This window comes from Carassius carassius, chromosome 18 (genome assembly GCF_963082965.1).
Source record: "Carassius carassius chromosome 18, fCarCar2.1, whole genome shotgun sequence".
Lineage (NCBI taxonomy): Eukaryota > Metazoa > Chordata > Actinopteri > Cypriniformes > Cyprinidae > Carassius > Carassius carassius.
In genome coordinates, this window is record NC_081772.1 from 4,224,018 (window position 1) to 4,245,527 (window position 21,510).

Genomic DNA, 21,510 nt, shown 5'->3' on the forward strand with positions numbered 1-21,510 from the left:
TTATCTGCTTAATGTATTGATTGGGCACCAGCTATGGAATGAATAAGTCTCAATATGTGGAAAAACTGTATAGGGTGACCTCTGACCCCTTCCAGAGAGCTATAGAAGTATCAGTGTGTTCAAGTTTAATGGTCATACGCCCAAATGGATGGCAGTTAATTTATTTTCCTGCAAGGATACTCTCAATATAAAAATACTATAGCAGAAACACTGTATTATAAAGCAATTAATATACTTATCAAGCAGAGCCTACCATCGTTAAAATCGCCGATCTAGATTTGTTTTAATGTCATGAATTGCCTTAAGCTAAAATGGGAAAAATAAAAATAAAAAATGGCTGTTTTTTAATTTATTTAATATTAATCTCTTTTTTTACTATAGACTGTAAACTCCACCCAACACGTACGTCAAGGAAGAAGCCTCGCCCATCGAACGTCAATCATTTCTTCCACCAATCACATGCTTGCCAACGCTATTTTAAATATTTTATTATTATTATTATTATTTATTTCAACCAGCACATGGATTCACATAACTGATATACGTAATAATTGTAAGCCTAATACCTCGACAAATTTATTTTAAGAAATAGTTCACTGTTAACAGGGCTCGCAGAGATCCGCTTGCGTGTAAACATGGGCACGTCAGCGCGCGATAACGTTTCCCAGTACTGGAGAATGGATATTTGTTTTTAAACTCAGGTAATTGTCATGTTATCATGCTTTAAATTACTGTATCGACTGGATTAGACACTGAAAGTACGCTAAACATTTCGGTTTACGCTACCCATGTGCACATTTTCGCTCCACCAAAAAAAAGTAATCAAAAATTGGCTGCGTCTCAAAACCTACTGGGGTCCCTATCTAGGAAGCGTTTTTAGAACGTAAGGATTTTTGTATGTAACGTTAGGCAATTTAACGTGCTATGCTTGAGCTACACTCTAGGATACCGGGTGTTGTTACTGACAGTAACCGGCTGCAGCCGGTTCAGACCGTGTTGATTTTTGCTTTCTCCACTCAAACAGTTGAGCTTCATCAAACGTGGTGAAAGCTTCTGTTCAGCTCTCAAGATCATGTTTACATTCAAGGATCTGCCATAACATAATTTCCCTCTCAGTATTAGAAAATATTTTTGTTGATGTTTAGGGCGTATTTAGATGCATGTATAATGTAACGGATTCTAAAAGTGCACAGCAGTTCTACAGTCAGGCAGGTATCAGACCACAGATCAGCTGATGCTGTTGACTTGGCTTAGATTTGTTTTGCACCGGGGATCAGATGTGTTTTTTTCCCTGTGTTTTAGGTCACTTCATTCTCTTCTCCAACTGCCTGAGTGTGAGTCATGGACAGCACTAAAGTCACTCTGACAGTCAGAGGGACCACAGCAGTGGGTAAGAGGAATAATTAAATAAAACATTAACATTGTGTGTAACTTTCAATAATAAGTCATCATTAACATTTTTTGTATTATTGGTAGCACTTTAGAATAATGTTAATGTTAGTTAACTACTTTAGTTAACATGATCTAAGCAAGAAAAATCCTTCTATGGCATTTATTAATCTTAGTTGATGTTAATTTCAATATTTACTAATGCATTATTCAAATCAAAAGTTGTGCTTGTTAACATTAGTTAATGCATTGTGAATAAGCATGAACTAACAATGAATGCCTGTATTTTCATTAACTAACATTAACAGAGATGAATAAATACAGTAATAAATGTATTGTTCATTGTTTGTTCATGTTAATTAATGAATTAACTAACATTAACTAATGGACCATTATTCTAAAGTATTATCAATCAGAAGTTAAATTGTGAAATATGTATTCTTATCTTTTGACATATCTCTTAGCCACTTAATACTAATTGTGTAATTTTAAAAGTTCTTATTAATAAAAACAATCAAGACAGTCTAATTAAAATAATGTAAATGTGACATTTTGGAATTGTTGGAGTGTGTTGGGGAATATCTGACCAAATTGCTATATATATTTCCGGATGATATAATTTAAAGAAGTTGCTACATTGATGCTTTATTCATAAAACTGAGAACATTCCGTTGAACTTGAGTAAAATAATGACAATTTCAGATTTCTTAGTCACTTGGTTTGTATGCTGTTTAAAACTTGGTCAACTCAGTTTTACCGTGTTTTATGGTTATAGTTATATAAGTAGATTGTTTGATGTGATTTAAATCGTTATATAATGCGATGTAATAATGTAATTATGATATCAATTCAAGTTATTCTGTTATAAATTACATTTACATTTTATTATTTTAGCAGACATGCTTATCCACAGAGTAATAGGTTTTTTAAAGTGTTGTTATAAAGCATTTATAAAATGTTGACAATTGAAATGTAATATTTGGTTGAATAAAGTAACGTTTAGTTAGTAATAAGTGTTGTTAAGCTAATGTTAACTTCAAGATAGATCATTAATCCTTTTTGCATTTTTAACAAATGCCGACATTTATTAAAGTAATTTTATTTCTTTATGAATTATTATTATACTTATTCAGAATCAGAAATATATAAATGGACATTTTAAAAAACATTAATCCTCGAATAACTTAATTTTTTTTTTTTACATATATTAAATTGAAAAATTAAATATTATTGTTATTATTACCTTTGGTATTATTATTGATTTAAATGTATATTTTTGTATTTCGGTTGTTAAGTTGACAAATGTTGACATATGATACTTAAAGTGTTGAAAAGAATGTAATATTTCTTCTGTATCACCTGGAGACACATTCGTTTGCTTAGCATGAACTTTTTTGTTTCTTTATCAGGTGAGGTGATTGCAGTGGTTGGCAGCTGTGAAACCCTGGGCAGCTGGTGTCATCAAAAAGCCGTGACCCTACAGCCAGCAGAGGAGCATGGGTACAAGTGCAATGACATATTATGTTTGCCTTCCAGCACAAACTTAGTTACCCATGACCAACATATTTGTCTTATGTGTCTGGTCTCACCCCAGCACCCTGTGGAGAGCAAGCATTCAGGTTCCTAAAGGGGGTGAAACCAAATATCGCTATTTCAAGGGATTCATTTTGGAATCTAAGGTGAGATTTTCTTTTCCTTGTAAACAAGTAGAAGTGATTCCTGGAAGGTTCACACACATTAAGGACTAATGATGGATTGATTACCCAACACCTTTAAAGGGCAGTCTCAGCTTGTGTATTTATTTTTAAATGTTGTTGTTTATAATTCTGTTCATTACTGGTTCATTTGTAGTCCATTCACATAGAACAGATTCAGAAACATGAGACGATGAATGAGGAAAAAGCAGTAGGAGATGTTTTTATTTTTTTTAAGTTGAACTTCTTTAACCTGAGCACTGTGTTTTTAGAGCGCTGTGTCATTCGAGACGCCGAAAGAGACATGATCAGAATCGGTCAGACATGTCGTTCTAGCTCGTGTTTAGACATGTCGTTCTAGCAAGTGTTTACATAGAAAAACTATGGAAAAGCAGCACATTGAAATCTAAAAATCTGTTCTGCGTGGACGGCCTCTTAAAGGCATATCAGAATCTATGCAGTATCTATTGTTTGTGATATACATTTGTGATTTTCTTGAATATGTCCAGCTGTTTTATTATACATGCATGACTAGATTTTCTTTAGTGAGTTCTTTCACATGTGGGATGTGTGGGTTATGTCTTTTTCAAACATTCCTCAAGGGCTTTCTTTTAATCATCATTATTTTTTAGGGGACAAGTAATTAACTGTAATGTTCTTTAAGTTGCTGAAATCCTTCTGTGTGAGTGTGTGTGTGTGGGATTTCCAGGTCATTCTCCTCACAGGAGAAATGACAATTCTGGAACAGGTTTCCTGCGAGCCCTTTCCTAACATGCTGTGTCCTTCATACGTAATATTTACACTTTAGCTGTTATCTCACGGCCAGAAATATTCTTTTAGAATTTATAGTGGAAATATTTCACCAATAATTAAGGTATTCATGATTAGGGAAGTATTAGCAGAAATGTAATCTCATTTTAAGGGGGTAAGTACAAGGATTTTCAAAGTTTTTTTACATATATAAATAACCTGGAGATCTCTAGTTAAACACTTTGAAAAATGCCAATGTGTTTCTTCTGACTAATCAGTCCACTTTTCAGATGTCAACCAACTGGCTGGCTGGCAGAAAGTGGTGACTATATCTCATATTCTTTTTTCGGGAGTGAGACTTTGGTTCGAATGGCCAAAGTGGGCTTTGTTTTTCCAAAATCTGTCCATAATCTTAACCCCCATTTGGAATTACAGAATGCAGGTGGGCCATGTCAAGTCATAGTCAGTAGATGGGAGACCCATCAGCTGCCACGCTCATTGAGTCCCTCAGGTATCTGATCCCAGAATAGTCCACACGTTTGAGTGTATCATGCAACCCGTAGACCCCTTCCTTCATTCTGATTACATTCAGATCAGTTTGTCACGTTTAACTCTAGGTGTACGTTATCAATACATGCTGACTTCAGCTTTTTAAAGACAACATGAAACATTCCCAACACATTTCAAGTTTGAAATATAGATGATGTTTTTCAACATTAATGAAACTAGTGGAAAGTAATGTTATGTGGACTTAATTTGACCTCTCAGAACGCTGGATCTTAGAATGGCCATGATTGTTGTTGGTTAATATTATTTTCCCCTGCCCGCATTATTTTCTTGAGAAAATGCATCATGCATATTAAGGCCAGCAACATTTATTTTTCAAAGTAAATAACCCTATTTACTATATAAATGTAAACTATACATAAAGTCTTATTGTGCATGTATCATTTATGCATGTTCTAAAGAAAATAGTAAATTTAGATTTCATGTTGTCTTTAATGTTGATTTTAGTGTCATTTGTCACTTACAAATGTAATGTCAGTAAAAGCCACTTAAGGGAATCTAATGGAACTTAATTATTAGAAACCTTTAACATTTAGTGAGCTATTACTCCTCATAGACAAACAGAACAAAGCAGTTTTCACTGGTGCATTCTTGGTTTGACAAGCAATGCTTTTTTTTTCTTTTGCCTTCCCCTAACTTAGCCACTTTAAAATTGAGTTCAGTTATTTTTAAAAAGTTTAGTTTTTTGTTTTTAAATCTTTTTAATTGTTGATTTTTAACATTTTTTATTTTAAATCACATTATTTGCATGCACGCTGCACAACACGTTTTTTGAATAATTCTATTAATAATTTTTAGTTCATTTTTATATTTAAACCATGTAAAGAACACATGCATTAAACACTCCTTTATTTACAAGCACAAAACATGTTTTTTTTCTTTTAATTGTAAATTTTTTTTTGTTAAATAACTGCTTATATTATCTTGAGTTGATTTTAAATGCACACTTGCATTTAATACTTCTTTATTAACATATACAACCCACATTTAACACACATGGAATTTAACACGCATGCATTTAACACACTATGCAAAATAATATATTTTAAGGGCATCTATACTTTTTTGTTTTGTTTTTGTTTTTGGTAGGAAGGGTCCATCATTTTAATCATGTAACTGTTTGCTCCAGATGTGTTATGTTCTATGTTCCTTACAAGTTTCTCAGCATTTTTTTTTTGTGTTTGTGTTGCCACAAAAATTTTTGCTTGCATGGTAACACTTGCTGAATTATGCCTTTCGATTATTGTTTATTAACTTTTGGCAACCAAGTAATAATCCTTTTAAAATTATCTCTAGTGTTACTCTTAAATTATATAATATACAGGCTACAAACGTGTAGAGCACCAGCCAGTACAGAGCAAACTGAACACTTATTTTATCTGTATAATTTGATTGTTTAAGAAACAAACCAGAAAATGCATGTCTCATGCCAGCACTGAAAAATGTGTTTGCTCTGTACTTGTACCTCTTAACTTTTGTAGATGTGTAGCAGGTGTGTAACACCTTCCTCATTAAATTTGGTAATGTCTTACAGAACCAGAGCTTGTGATCGACGATGGACATTTTGGAATCCATAGTGAGTTATATGAACTATATGAACTAATGAACTGTAGTTTTAATGCAAAACAAAACAATATCATGTCATCTTACTTTAATATGCAAATACATTTTGTTTGATCTGCAGGTGGGATTGAGTGTGTGGACTCTGGTTGGTTGACGTGCCAGACAGAAATTCGTCTCAGGCTTCATTACTCTGTGAAACCTCCGGTATCTATTACTAAGAAAAAATTTAAGAAATCACGCTTCAGGTAATATCCTCCACAGAATACAGAATACATATTTAACTTTTAGAAAACTTATCTCAAGGTCAGTCAGTCACATTTAATTAGAAAAGTTAATTAGAAATCAGTTCTATAATATAAATAATTACTAGTCAAATTGATCTGTTAATTAATGGTTGGGATGCTAAATATTGCAAGCAGTTTAGTAGAGCTTATTTTTCCAATTCAAGCACTATATTTTCTTCTAGCCCACATACTAAACTAAACATTTGTCTTATCAAATTCACATTACACTGTTTTGATGCCTATATAATTCATCCAATCAATGGCTGCTTTAGATTGAAGCTGACGCTGGATGGTTTTGAGGAGGACGAAGAGGAAAGCCCTTCATCACAGCATAAGATATCCACTATGCTGGAGATCAGTATGATCAGTGACAGCGGATATAAGTCTCGTCATTCCCAGCCAGAATGTGGATATGCCCTTGAACCCTCGCAGTGGATTGAATACATTATTCACACCATGGACCCCGACAACCTAGAGCTCACCTTTGAGTTCTTTGAGGTACAGAAATCTTTGGTATTGTTTTGACCACAACTGCACCACAAAGCATTTTGATGGAGTTTGTATGTTTATTTTTTTACATTCATTTTGCATGAATCCTGTTGTTGATTTACGGCTGTTATGTCACATCATTGTTGTTTAGGAGGACCTGAGTGAGGCCGTGGTTCAGGGTGATGTCCATCCAGGCCACGTGGGCATCGCATGCCTCTTGTCATCTACTTTTGTGGAGAGCGGTAATGATCAGGGTGTGGTCACACTACCCATCATGAGCCGAAATGCCAGACAGACAATTGGAAAAGTTAGAGGTATAATCAGTACCAAAATGCACTGATATTCAAATCTCATTTGTACACCATAAAACTAATGCACATTCCTGCCGCCCATGATGGTATCTGTTCTTCCACTGCATGCACACAATATTTGCTTCTGTAAACACGTCACAGACTATGTACATAAAGGGTAAAGTTTCTCATGTTGGCAAGGTCCACTCTGCTTGAATTGTTGCTAAGTAGCTAGATAATGCGATTATTATATCATTTTTTTATTGATGTGCTAATTTCATTAATTGTATGCTACATTAACACTAGTGCGTTTTCATTTTAAAACAGCATTTATAGTTTAAATTTTTCAACAGTTGAAAACGTCAGGGTAGTGTAAATGTCAGCGACATAGCAAAAGTTAAACTTTTTAAATTGTAAGTGCAATAGTGTACACGTAGCCTTAAGCCTTAAAGGCATACTCCACCTCAAAATGAAAATTTTGTAATAAATCACTAACCTCCATGTCATTCCAAACCCGTAAAAGCTTTGTTCGTCTACGGAAAACAATTTAAGATATTTTGGATTGTTACTGTCCCATAGACTGCCAAGTGAGTTACACTGTCAAAGTCCAGAAAAGTATAATAGACGTCGTCAGAATAGTTCATCTGTCAGTAAAAAGCCTCCCGGTTTTCATCCAAAATATCTTAAATTGTTCATTTTGGGATGGGGTAACCGATTAAGTGTTGACTTCACTAAAGTAAAAACTTAAGTATCGACTAATGTAAATGCTTTTATTCTTGATGTGATTTCAGTGGATTACTTGGTGACACGTCCTATCCAAGGCTTCCAGTGTGATATGAGGCAGTCTTTTACCAAATACTGGAAGAAAAGGAGCGCTTTGGATGTTGGACACAGAGGAGCAGGAAGCACACTTGCTCCCAAGTGAGTAGCAACAGTTTGGATGATCGGCATGTTGGCATGCATCTACAAGAATCCTGAGTCTGTCCGCTTTGATTTAGTGTCTTTCCTTATGGGTAGGCCCACAAGGCATCTGTGCAAGATTTTTACAGAGGGGGAAAATTATGTCTGTGTCACTTTTTTTGGTATTTCAGGACCATTCAAATTTTGTGCTTTATTGTGATAATAATAATGTCACAATGCAAAAAAAAGGTCTTACGAATTCATATTTTTTAATTAAATTTAAACTTTTTTCAATTACAAATAGAGACAATTACTATTTCACAATAGTAAAATCCATTCAGATCCCCTGACAATTTGAACTGAATTTATAAGTAAAAATATAAATAAAAATCACATATTCATCAGTCCTATTTTATTTTTTAAGTTTTAATAAATGTTGCTTTTCAGTCATCTAAGGTTTATTTTGACTCTCTAATTTTTGCACAGCCTGTAAAGTGTAAAGTAGGACAACACAACAAGCACAACTGAGGGTTGCTGCATGAACAGAGTTTGAGAGAGAAGTACATGTTTAACAGAAATAAATATGTTGCTGAAAGAAAATATGATTCTCTTATATTTCAGACATCACAAGATCAGGGAAAACACAATTGCCTCATTTCTAAGTGCGGCCAACCATGTGAGTGTAAATGAAGAATGCAACTCATACAAAATACATGAAGTTTTGTTATATGAAATATAAGGCTAAGGCATATCTGTTTTTTTCCCCCACAGGGAGCTGCTTATGTAGAGTTTGATGTTCATCTCTCTAAAGATTTAGTTCCAATTGTGTACCACGATCTCACCTGCTGCATTTCTATTAAAAAGGTAGCATTCACATTTGGTTTCTATTACTTGACAGTGAAAAGTCACTATTTGAACTATAATTTTAACAACTCTTTTTGTGTTCTTCAGTGTACCTTTTGTTTTCACTCCCACTGAAGACGTCCTACTTAAAACTTTCAAATTCAGATTTGAACAGTCATAAACTCTGATTAAAACTGCAAAACAAAAGGAATAAGGATAATCTCCTTTGTGCTTTACATTTCTTGTGTCCTTTTATAGAAAAATGACAAGAAATCAATGGTATTGTTTGAAGTTCCTGTCAAGGATCTTACGTTTGATCAACTTCAGCTTTTAAAAGTAAGACTCAAATTCTTTTACTGTTATTGATCAATGAAATGCAATTATTTCCATTCTGATATTGATTGATTGATGGGTTTGTCTTTCTCAGCTCGTCCACACAACTGCCTTGGACGTTCATGACCACAAAGGTAGAACTTGATTGATTTATATCACAAAACTACAATACAAATGCAGCTCATTATATATCTACTCGTCAAACTAGTTGATGGCCTTAATGAAAGATTAATGTGCATTGTTTTGTATGTAAAGGTGTTGATAAAGAACAGTGTACCTATAGAGAGCAATAGTCAGGTTTAGCGATACGAATGAAATCTTTCAAGACAGACTAGTCATTAGCTTTGAGTTTGTTAAACAATGTTTTATGCCTATTTCACCTAACATTAGTTCATTTAGGATGTGCATTAAATACATTCAATGACAAAAAAGAAAACAGTTATTTAATGCATAATGGGGTAATTCAAATACTGTTTTGCTGTAAATCAGTGTTATTTTATCTCAGATCTGGTCGGTATGGTTTAAGGCTTAAAACACAAGCCTCTGTTGAGCTGTAAATAAAGAGTAAACTGTTGAATAGATAAATATTGTTTGTGTGGTGTTGCTTTGTCTAGAATTGCAGGATGAAGAAGAGTATATAGATGAGCACCAGCCTTTCCCTTCCCTTTCACAGGTATGACATCTTTAGCTCTTCATATAAAACTTTGACCTCATGAATCTTTTTTTTTTTTTAAGTTACTTAAAAAAATTTTTTTTGTAGTTTAAGTAACTTTTTAATAGATGTTTGCTTATATTGCCCACCTCTACTGCTTATCTCATTCGATATCATGTTCCAGATATTCCAGGCTGTTCCAGATCACGTGGGATTCAACATTGAGCTGAAGTGGATTTCTCAGTTCAAGGTTTGTATTGCCTAAAGTGATGTGTGCGTTGGTTTGATCTCAGAGTTACCAGAGAGAAAAGCACCCTTGTTGTATTTGTTTCTCTAAACAGGATGGCTCCTGGGATGCTAAACTCTCCACCTACTTTAACATGAACCAGTTCTTGGACATTATCCTCACCTGTGTACTGCAGAACGCTGGCAAAAGAAGAATAATCTTCTCATGTTTTGATCCTGATGTTTGCACAATGTAAGAGGCCTTGTTCACATGCATATTCTTTAAATGCACTGATGTTTAAGGTTATATATTTTTACTATAGCAGACAATTTAAGCACAGTTTAAACCAACAATATGTTTTTTCAAATGTATAATTAGTCCAGGGACATTTATCAAATAAATAGTTCACTTAGAAATAAAAATTGGCTGAAATTGTACTTACCCTCAGACCATCCAAGATGTAGAAGAGTTTGTGAAATGTAGCATTGCATCATTTGCTCAGCAATGGATCCTCTGCAGTGAATGGGTGAGAATCCTAACAGCTGATAAAAACATCACAATAACCCATAAGTAATCCATACCACTCCAGTCCTTCAATGAGTGTCATAAAGCAAAAAGCTGTGTGCTTGTGACAAGCATCAAGATTCATCATCAAGATGTTTTTAACTTCAAACTGTTGCTTCAAACTAAAATACCATAAGTCCATAATCTACAATATTGCTTTCTCCGGTGAAAAAGTTATCCAGTCTGAATCAGGAGAGAAATATGTACAAATCAAGCACCGTTTAAGCATTTCTTAACAAATATGTTGTCAGATTTTGATGTGAGAGGACAACAGGTGACTTTTTTTTTCCCCTGAAGGAAGCGTTATTATGGATTATAGACTTTTAGTATTTTGGCCAGAAGCAATGGTTTAAAGTTAAAATGCCTTAATGATGGGATTTGTTTCTTACAAACACAGCTTTTCTCATTAAGTCATTAACTGATGGTCTGGAGTGGAATATTGTGGATTATTGTGATCTTTTTATCAGATGTTTGGACTCTCATTCTGACGGCACCCATTCACTGTAGAGGATCCACTGGTGAGCAAATAGATGTAATGATAAATGTTTCCAAATCTGTTTTGATTAGACTATCAATACATCTTGGATGGCTAGAAGGTAAGTTTTTAGCCGATTTCCTTTTTTGGGGGAACTATTTCTTTAAGGAAGTAAAAAGTCAACCTTGATGTTGTTTTTAAGTTTAAATGAGTGTTGTTGTCTTCTTCAGGGTGAGGCAAAAACAGAACAAATACCCCATCCTTTTCCTGACCCAAGGAGTGACAGACCTATACCCTGAACTCATGGACATCCGCTGTAAGACCACTAAGATCGCCATGAGCTTTGCTCAGAGTGAGAACATACTGGTAAGAGAAAGTGTGTGGGGTGACAGCACAGCTGTTGATACATCAGAGACAGACAGTTTGGCAGCATCAAACTGTGCCATGTCAAATTTCATAAAAAAAACTAAATAAGGACTTTTGTTTGTGTTCACAGGGAATCAGTGCACACACTGATGAGCTCTTGCGAAACATGGAATTCATCAGAGAGGCTCAGTCTAAAGGTTTGGTGGTCTTCTGTTGGGGCGACTATAACAATGACCATGAGAACAGGATGAAGTTGAGGGAACAGGGCATCGATGGCCTCATATACGACAGGTGGGCTATAATTTGTCTTTCTGTACAGTTCCTCCAACAGCAGTCTTTAGTAGGGATGAGAATATTGATTAAATGTTTGCATGCACAACATATTGACAAAATATTAATATATTGTTGAACTTTTCACATGTGAAAACCAAATCAGCTAGTCATAAAGGAACAGTAGCAATATCAGTCTAAGTAAGAAAAGGGGTGGAAAATGGTCATTTGTGTTTTTGGCGTAAGAAACAAAAACTATAAGAACATGATGCATAAGCCCACAAGAGGTGATGTTGTCATGCATAATTTGACTGCCATGTTGACTCTTTCAACACCATCAATGATCGTGCATGCATTTATGTATAAATGATGTGCTTTATGGCCCTTCCCTGATTCTGGGTAAAGGTTAATCTAATCAGCGATGTTCTGAGTTTATGTAATGCACTTTATGCCATTTATGCATTTTTTCAATAAGTTACAATCAGGCATAACCTCTGGCTGTGTAAAAATCACTGTGTATGTATAGTGAAAATATTTAGCTGTAAAATGTATCCAGTAAAACCAGTTCTGAGGTCTTTCAAGGACTGACAGATGTTAACATAACATGCTGTGTTTGCTGGTCTTTTTTTGCAGTTTCTGACAGTTCAGCTAATATTTGTTCTGTATTTTTGTTCCTTCTCTGCTGTAGTAAAACCCTCAAGACCTGCTTAGAGAAACTCTGTTGCTGTTTATTGAAATTTAAAGAAACAATTCACCCAAAAATGAAAATTCTGTCATCATGTACTTACCTCTGTTCATTCTGAACCTGTAGGATTTTATTGTTTTGTTTAGTATAGTTTTTCATTTATTTTGTGATAATTATTTTCTTAGCAATTTTGAATGAATTTTTAAATCAATATTTTTCATATATATACACACACACACACACAATACTTAAATATGTACTTTCTATACATGTATACAGTAGTTATATATAGGGATGTAACGATTCACCGCGATACGGTACATCCGGTGGCACCGCAAAATGGTGGCCAGGACACGCAATTCTTCTGTTGTTTTTGTTAGTTTGTTCTGTTTTTTGTCATTCTTCTTCTATAAGTTTTACCAGGGACGAACTCCTTAACATTAGGCAACACATCCCAGACAATATTTTTCCGGGTTTTGATTATTCAGACGTTTTGTTGGACATTCTAGTCGGAAGTACAACTGTGTTGTTCGTACAGACGCAGAAGAGGAAAACGCAACAAAACGGATGAATTTCTTCTTCTCACTCGCACCAATAAGGACTTTTTGAACTCTGCTGCACTGTGCTTCACTGAATCCTGGCTGAGTGAGGCCATTCCAGACAACACGCTTCATCTGCCGGGCTATCAGCTGTTCAGAGCAGATCACATCGAGTTAACGGGGAAAACGAGAGGTGGTGGATTGTGTTTCTACATCAATGAAAGTTGGTGTTCAGACATAACAACGCTGAAAAAGGTATGCTGTCCTAACTTAGAGGCACTCATCATAAACTGTAAACCTTTCTACTCACTGCGGGAGTTTTCCTCTTTCATTCTCATGAATGTGTACGTGCCTCCGGACGTGTGCGTGAGCGCCGTGATGCAACAGCTGGCCGAACAAATAACTGAAATGGAGCAAAGGTTCCCAGACTCAATTTTAATAATTCTTGTACATTTTAACAAATCAAATGTCTCCCGTGAACTCCCAAAATACAAGCAGCACATTACTATCCCACCAGGGACAGTAATATATTGGATCACTGTTACAAAGCAATAAAGGATGCATATCACTCTGTCCCACGAGCAGCTTTTGGGCTCTCTGATCACTGTTTGGTTCATCTTATACTGACCTACAGGCAGAAATTGGAATCAGCTAAACTTGTATTAAGGACTTTTAAAAGATGAACTAATGAAGCAGAGAGTGATTTACAAGCTTGTTTTTACCTCACTGATTGGAGTGTTTTTGAAGCTGCAGCCACTGATCTGGACGAGCTCACAGAGACTATAACTTCATAAGTTTCTATGAAGATATTTGCGTTTGTACCAGGACATTCTTATCATTTTATAATAATTAACCGTGGTTTATTGGGAAACTCAAACAGCTTTGTCACGCCAAAGAGGATGCTTACAGAAGTGGCGATAAAATATTGTATATCCAGGCCAGGAACAGACTAACAAAGGAGATGCGAGTGGGTAAAAAAACTACTCAGAAAAGCTGAGAAAAGAGCTGTCAGCAAACGAACCAGCGTCAGTATGGACTGGTCTGAGCAACATCACCATGTACAAAACACCTCCCCCACAGTCTGTGGAGAGTCCACAACTGGCTCACGATCTGAATGTCTTTTACTGCAGATCTGAAAAGGATAGTCTACCACCCCCCATCCACTCTGATCTGCATTTCACACATTCACTTACCACCCCTGCAACCCTCTTCCATCCTTCCTGCACAATTCAACCTGTGCTTAATGTCTGTGTAGAGGACGTGAGTCGGCTCTTCAGGAAGCAGAAATCTAGAAAAGCTTCAGGCTTTCCTAAAAGACAGGCAGCAGCTAGTGAGATTGGGCAAACTCACATCCAGGACTATCACCCTCAGCACCAGTGATGTGTTCTCTCCCCACTGCTCTTCTCTTTCTACACAAATGACACTTCAAATGACACCTCTGTCAAGCTCCGGAAGTTCGCGGATGACAGTGGGACACTCACATAGACTCAGAGGTTGTACTTCCTTCACCAGCTGAGGAAATTCAACCTACCACAGAAGCTGCTGAAACAGTTCTACTCTGCCATCTAGGCAGTCATGTTTTAATCCATAACTGTCTGGTTTGTTTCAGCTACCAAATCAGACATCAAGAGACTACAACAGACAGTCAGGACTGCTGAAAGGATCATTGGAGCCCCTCTGCCCAGGTTCCAAGATCTTTACATCTCCAGAGTGAGGAAAAGGGCCCAAAATTACCTTGGACCCATCACACCCAGCCCACTCTCTTTTGCAACTGTTGCCTTCTGGTCAGCGCTACAGAGCACTGACCACCAGAACAGCCAGGCACAAAAACTATTTTTTTTCCACAGGCTTTATTCAACCAACAACGTCCATCACAGCTAACATAGTTATCTGAAATTTTTATATTAACCTGAATACTTTGTAAATAACATATCTGCACACTAATAACATACCTGTACATTTATCTAAAAATTATCTTTTTTCTTCCCTATACTTTTATTTTTGTATGTATAGTACATTATTTAAAAAAAAATTATTCCTTTTTTAAAATTTTTATAAATATTAGTGTTATATTACATCCCGACTGTGTTATTCCTATTTATGTCTGCACTATGTTGTACTTTCTTCTACACTGGAAGCTCCTGTCATCAAGTCAAATTCCTTGTGTGTGTTAACATACTTGGTAATAAAGCTCTTCTGATTCTGATTCTGATCCGGATGAAAATCGGTACAAATATCTGATGATTCAAATCAGTTGAGATGTTAAACGAATCGCGATACATTTGGGGATGGGAGTTAATATGAATGTATCTCTGAGGGCAACTGACTGTCTTTATAAATCTTTAGATAATGTTTTCTTTTCATCTCATCTCTGTATAATTCTTATTAATGTCCCCAGGAAATCAAAATGAAAGTTTTTTGGGTGTTAGTATCAATATGTTAGTCTTAAGGTTATATGTTAGGGAGTGTGCTTCAAAACAGTGACAAAATTCACATTTTGAAGATGTAAGCATTCAAAGCTCGCAGTTCATCTCTTCTGCCAAAATGGCTCAACGTTTATTTTGACGTCACATCGTACTTCATCTTCTCATCATAGCTTCTGACCAATCAAATGCTCTCTAGAATCTGAAGCGCCCGCCTCCTGCACTATAACTATAGACACTGAAGCACCGGCTGAGATCAGTCACTTGTTCACAGTGTAGTATGTCCTGTACAGTGAATGCCTCGTAGTGCATAATGTAGGTGATAGGAAATGATTCAGACAGTGTAAATATGCTTTAGATTGGTGCAAATGAGGTCTGGTTTCACGTTGTTTCACGCGAACTGTGGCAGCGCACACCCAGACTTTTCTTGGCTCTAATCCAGAGACGTGATCGAACAGAGCGGATCATTTGCACGAGTCAGCATTTATTAAAAACTTTTACAACTACACAACCTCAGCATGTTTATGATCACTATTTTGTTTTACTAAAAGTTTCATATTGAATCTAGGGGGTAATGTATTAGACCGTGGCTGTCAGATGCGGCTTTACCAAGCTCAATGTCTCTTGCCTGAGCAGACATAATCAAAACGCCATTGGCAATTTTAAAAAGGGAGCGGGGATGCTCAGTATGTCCCGTCCTCTCTTCCTGTTTCAGTTGAAATTAAGTCACCACATAGAATAATGCTCTGTGTTTTAAGGCACTTTAGGGGACCTTTAAAGCAGCTTTCATAAAAAGGCCCTGATATACTTCAAACAAAAGTGGGGAACGAACTGATATGACATCATTTTGAACAAAATTTGGCAGAAACAAAGTTTGTTTTGAGTTCGTTTTGGGAGTTTGAAACAGCTGACCAAAGCAAACTTTCGGGGGGAGTTCGTTTTGGCTCCTAAATATCTTTGAGATTCCAGTGGTCCATGGCGGTTATGCAATCGGTAGCTGTGTTCTGAAACTCCACTTTCTTTGACGTGCAAATTTTTTTATTTTTTTATTTTTCGGTTCGTTTCTCATTCAACGGAGGTCAGGCAAGAGAGAAAAATATCTCCGGCCTAGTCACCAGCAACATGAATACACTGGAGTGTCGAATAGCTGAGCTGGCACAAATACATCTGCACCTGTACAATCACTGGCGGAGAGACTTTAAAGATTCAGAGAAAGCATTTAATTCCTAGAAAGAAATTGCAGCGGAGTTTGGTGTCAACAACCAGGAGTTATGCAAAAAGCGACATAGAGAATCATCTGAGACAAGTTTTCCAAAGCCATGAAAAGAATGAAAGGAAAGAGTAAAGATTAGCAAGTACCAAATACATGTGTTCAAATAAAAATTACTCCATAGTGCAGTTGCTCTTGTTTTTCTAAGAAAATTTAAAGAGTATACAATCAATTAAAAAGCAATGCATATGTTAAGGGCATATGCACAAGCGTCAGAAAACATTAATCTACACCCCAACTCTAGCAGCGCGGAGATGTCGGAATGTTCAAAAACAGTATACCGGTGCTCAGCCTTTTTTAACATCTTTTTGCCCCCAAATGAAGAACGAAAATAAACTTTGTTTGAAGTATAGCGGAGCCTTAGGCGCAGCCTGCTTTGTTTACAGTGGTAACCAAGGAAACGCTCTATCTGCTGCTCCATACGCGCCACCTGCTGTCAGAGAGCATCTCATTCAGCGCTTCTGCTCTTTGTTCTGTGCAGATGTTTCACGTAGTATAGTTTCACAAAACTAAAATCAGAGCAATCTGGTTTTGTTTTAAAATATCAAATTATGCAATCTAATTTAGATTTAAAAAACTGCTCATGCTGCATGTATTCAGCATCTTTGGATTGTGATTCAAATGCAGTGGATGCCTCTAATTTTGAATGGAAAGAGCACAGATAGCCTTTGTTTATATGAAAATATAAATTGTTTGATTTAGATTTAGGGTTTGTTTTAAAATTTTATTTCACTAAGAAATCTGCAGCATTTTCTTCCAGCAATAATAAAAGGACACCTTTTCATTTATAATGTGTCTTAAATCTAATTTTGTTTAGAAACAAATGTGAGAAAATCGAATCGTGAAATTGGTATCGATAATCGAATCGTTAGTTAAGTGAATCGTTACATCCCTAATTATATACAATAATAAGGTATTACTACCAGACAGTCTGGAAAAGTGTTCAATTTTAACCTTTGATTAGTTTCGTGTTATTTTTCCTTGGTAACCAAATATTTCTATGCATTATTGACTCTTTATTGACTTTTAGTCCCTTTTTTTTTAAATATATATATTTCTCACACCTTTCATGGTAATTTGCCTCTTTTTTTCAGAATACATGAATGCTTGGTTCCAAAGCCTAATGCTTCGACGTCCTCTGATGCCCGTAATGTCATCTGTTTTCCAGTTGTTTGTTTGTTTTGTTTTTTTATTGGCATTTGGCTGCTTCCTGACTTATCATTCTCACCGACTAGCACCAAGAGAACCGTATTGTTTAACAGCAATGATGTGAGGCAGTAAAACCGTGGAAATTTGTTTTTCAGTAGCTCTTATTCAAATGATTCAGCACTGGGTTGAGGTTCAGCTGCCTTTTACATCATTCTGAGCATTTGAGACTTCCTCTTTATATGGGTGGCCTAGATTTCCTCCCAGAGCCCATATCACACAAATTACAGTGCAGATGTGCATTTGTTTTATTTCCACTGTGAATTTTTTCTGTGAATCAGTACTAGCCACGTTAACAGTGCTTGAATCAACCTCAGTGGACCTCAATGACTTAATCATTGAAGGATAAATAAATGAATGAATAAACGGATGGCTTCTGCTCTCAAACCAGCATGATTGAGGATCTTGATAAAGGCATGGCAGAAAAAAGCTGCATTTATCTACATATGAATGATCTCACCCTAAACGTATTTGCTGTGCCAGTAAACCCTACTTAAACTAGATTCGATTATTGTCTGTTATTGTAATATTATGAAAATGTGTTAGAATAATTAAAGTAGATTATAAATCCCAAACATTTAGAATGGATGACTCCTTTTTCTTGAATAAATTATGTTTTATTCCTTGAGGTAGCCTATGGAATATATTTTTAATAGCTGAGTGCTTACTGAACATGTTTTGGCATGTCATTTGTAATGGATAATGAAGAACATGAACAAAAATGTTCCAAGCGCCAACAGAGAGCCCATCAGTATGCATAATGCTCTTAATCACACATATATCATCTGACACCATGATGGTAGAAACATTGTGGTAGAAGACTTGTTGATGTTAACTTTGACTTTCCTCGTCAGACATATTTAAGGGGCTGCGCACATGAATTAATTTAGTGGTTCCAGTTTCCATGGATATCCTTTAAATGCTATCATGTTTTCTGAATTTCTGACACTGGTGACTAAACATTGAATGAATATCGTGTTCTTGTGAATCTAAATAAGATCCCAGAGCCTCTTTCAGCTGTGAGAAGTCCCAAGCAATGAGGTTGGATTTGTTTATTCTGAAAGAGAATGTGGCTTGTTTTTAATTTATTGACCTTTGTGAGAGTAGACATCATAAAGTCAACATGAAATTCTAAATATATGTTTTTTAAGTGTTCATCCCTGATCTTAATATAAACAATTTATATAACAAAGAAGGCATAATAATGGGTCATCTTAGAGGAATAGTTCACTCAAAAATGATAATTCTGTCATTATTTACTCACCTCCATTTGTTTCTTTCTTGTGCTAAACACAAAGAAGACTTTTGAAGAATGTTGTTTTCAAAACAGTTGATGGTACCCATTGACTTTTTTACATACTACTTCAGTATTATATCTGCTTTTGTGTTCAGCAGAAAGAAACCTTTTATGGAGTAACTGACTGTCTTTTATTGTATTTATTTTAACTTGCATGCTGTCTGAATTGATTCTTTAAAAGAATCCAGTCCGGAAACAATTGTAATTTGGGATTAAAATTGTATATACCTTTTCATTCAGACTGCAGAAGTAGATTTGGTTGCGACAGCTGTTCATGTTAACTTTAATTTGATATGGATGAAAATGAGGCTATGGGGGTACAATCACAGTCTGTTTAACCTGTCTCACTGTCCTAAACTGTCATAATTCCCATGTTTTCTGGAGTTGTTATTTTGCCCAACAAAGACTTTTAATTTTGTTCGTTGCACAGACTATACTTGTAATGCTCAAAGCTTCGTTTTCATTTGTCATATTAAATATTCTGTCTACTCCAAGGTCTGTAGCAGAAATGAAAAGCATGATATGGCACAAATATGGAGATGCTTATCATAAAACACTGAAAACTACAGTAAAATCCACTCACATTTTGTTTTTGCCTTTGGTCAAAACCTTGGTATGTTCCCCTCCCCTTCACCCCGGATGGCTACTTTTATTATTTATTATTTATACTTCTTGTTCGATGACACTCCTTTCCTTTCCCTCCGATTGACTCAGAGCTTAAAAAAATGTTTTGCAACGTTTCTTTGTCCACAGAATTTGTGATGACAAACTCGAGCAGCCAAACATCTTCAAAGTAGAGGAACAGGGTGGAACTCTAAAGGAGGTCATTCAGACGTGTGCCTGCTCCTCCTACAGCATTCCCTGCTCCTCCAGTCCATGTGCAGGAAAATCCCAGGAGACCAACGGGGAGTGCGATTCCGGCCTCAGTTCCTCTTGAGACGCACACAGCCTGTCCACTTTCACTCTATGTCTGTAATCTTTCAACAAAGCACCAGAACTAAGCCACAAATGCACTCCGTCATTAAAGCCAAACTTAAGCCTGAGATATTTTATAATCGAGTATAACCGTGTAAAGAATGATATTGGGGACAATTACACAATGCTAACTTCCACAAAGGCAACGTTTTTGCTTAATTTAGCCAATTTGCTGTATATGGTGATGCAAAAAAAAAATGGTGTATAGAATCAAGAATTTTTTTGTTGTTGTAATTTTTAATATTCTGTTGAGAGTTTCTGGGGAACACCTGATTATTTTCTCTTCAAGTATTTATCGATTTCTTTATCGGAGTAAGTATTTAATATTAATACAGCGTAGTATTTCAATTTCTTGAACAACAAAAATGCAGGATTATTATACCATACAAATAAAACGGATTAATTCCAGTTTTTTAAAAGCTAACAATAGCTACTGCATTTGAGTAGCTAAGAGTGAGGCCTGCCTCTTTAAAATAAAAATCTCGGTTTTAAAAAAGACACTTGTGACTTGAACATGTTTCTCGCCTGTTTATTATTATATTTTCTTTACTATACTGTATCTATCCTCGAATTCATTCTTAAATGAAACTGATGGTTTCAGCAGAACAAAATTGAATCATCTTTTTATTCAGATGAGAAGTTGGCATGAGCTCTTTACTGTAAATGGGATATATATATTTGAATGAATGTGCCTCATTAAACCTGTATATGCTACTGAGTGTCAGTGTGATCTTGTCTCTCAGCAGGTATTTATTCTGCTTGTCCTCACTACAGCACATGCAGTTAAAATCATGCATGTTTGCTGTTCAGTGCCACACTGGTCTCTAGCTTGCTGTATGAATTCACTCTCAGACAACATAAACCAGAACAACGCTCTGAGAGCCAGAATATACATATTTATTTACAATGAAAGTTGGGTCTTTCCTTTTGTTCTGGGTGATCCCAAAATTACCAAATGCTTGGGCACTACAAATACGATGCATTATGGGTAGAAAGTAGTGCATTACATAGGATAGGAATGAAAGTGCACACTACAAATTCAGGTTTTAAAATGGCTGCTAGTCTTATAGTGCACTATAGGAAAAGGGTGCCAGTTTGCACCAATATATTGTTCACTCTCCATGAATAAATTGTCACTTTTTTTAAAGAAAAATGTAATGTGAATATTTGATAGGCCAATCTTAATTTAGTATTGCAAATATTGCTAGGCTATGGTGCTTTTTGGTTGGATTTTGAATGTTAAATATGAAATATAAAAATAACAATACAAATTATAATGATAATAAATGGTAAAAATATATATATATATATATTTAGTACTGAATAATATAAATAAAAATAGTTATTTTCCAGGCATAAATAATAATATTTAATTAATTAAAAACGATTTTAATTTTTTTTAAATGAATAAACAAAACATACACAAAGTAAACATTTACAAAAAAGGGTTGGATGTAATT

At 35.5% G+C, this 21,510-nt stretch overlaps 1 protein-coding gene across 3 annotated transcripts; it reads left to right on the forward strand.

Annotated features, from left to right (window-relative positions):
- Window positions 1-518: 518 nt before the first annotated feature.
- Window positions 519-20,040, forward strand: LOC132092158 (glycerophosphocholine phosphodiesterase GPCPD1-like). Of its 3 annotated transcripts, none has more exons than XM_059498257.1 (20): window positions 519-701; window positions 1,303-1,390; window positions 2,799-2,889; window positions 2,984-3,068; window positions 4,269-4,344; window positions 5,935-5,976; window positions 6,085-6,208; window positions 6,520-6,745; window positions 6,888-7,050; window positions 7,818-7,947; window positions 8,548-8,602; window positions 8,698-8,790; window positions 9,028-9,105; window positions 9,197-9,236; window positions 9,717-9,775; window positions 9,939-10,004; window positions 10,096-10,232; window positions 11,250-11,385; window positions 11,516-11,676; window positions 17,667-19,153. In XM_059498257.1, the coding sequence occupies exons 2-20, from the start codon at window positions 1,342-1,344 to the stop codon at window positions 17,851-17,853; spliced, it is 1,998 nt and encodes a 665-aa protein (XP_059354240.1). In that variant the 5' UTR covers window positions 519-701; window positions 1,303-1,341; the 3' UTR covers window positions 17,854-19,153. The 3 variants fall into 3 exon arrangements, with proteins under 3 accessions (XP_059354240.1, XP_059354242.1, XP_059354241.1); XM_059498259.1 differs by lacking the exon at window positions 17,667-19,153 and adding an exon at window positions 12,344-15,085 and having other exon boundaries at window positions 520-701; XM_059498258.1 differs by lacking the exon at window positions 17,667-19,153 and adding an exon at window positions 19,829-20,040 and having other exon boundaries at window positions 526-701.
- Window positions 20,041-21,510: the final 1,470 nt, after the last annotated feature.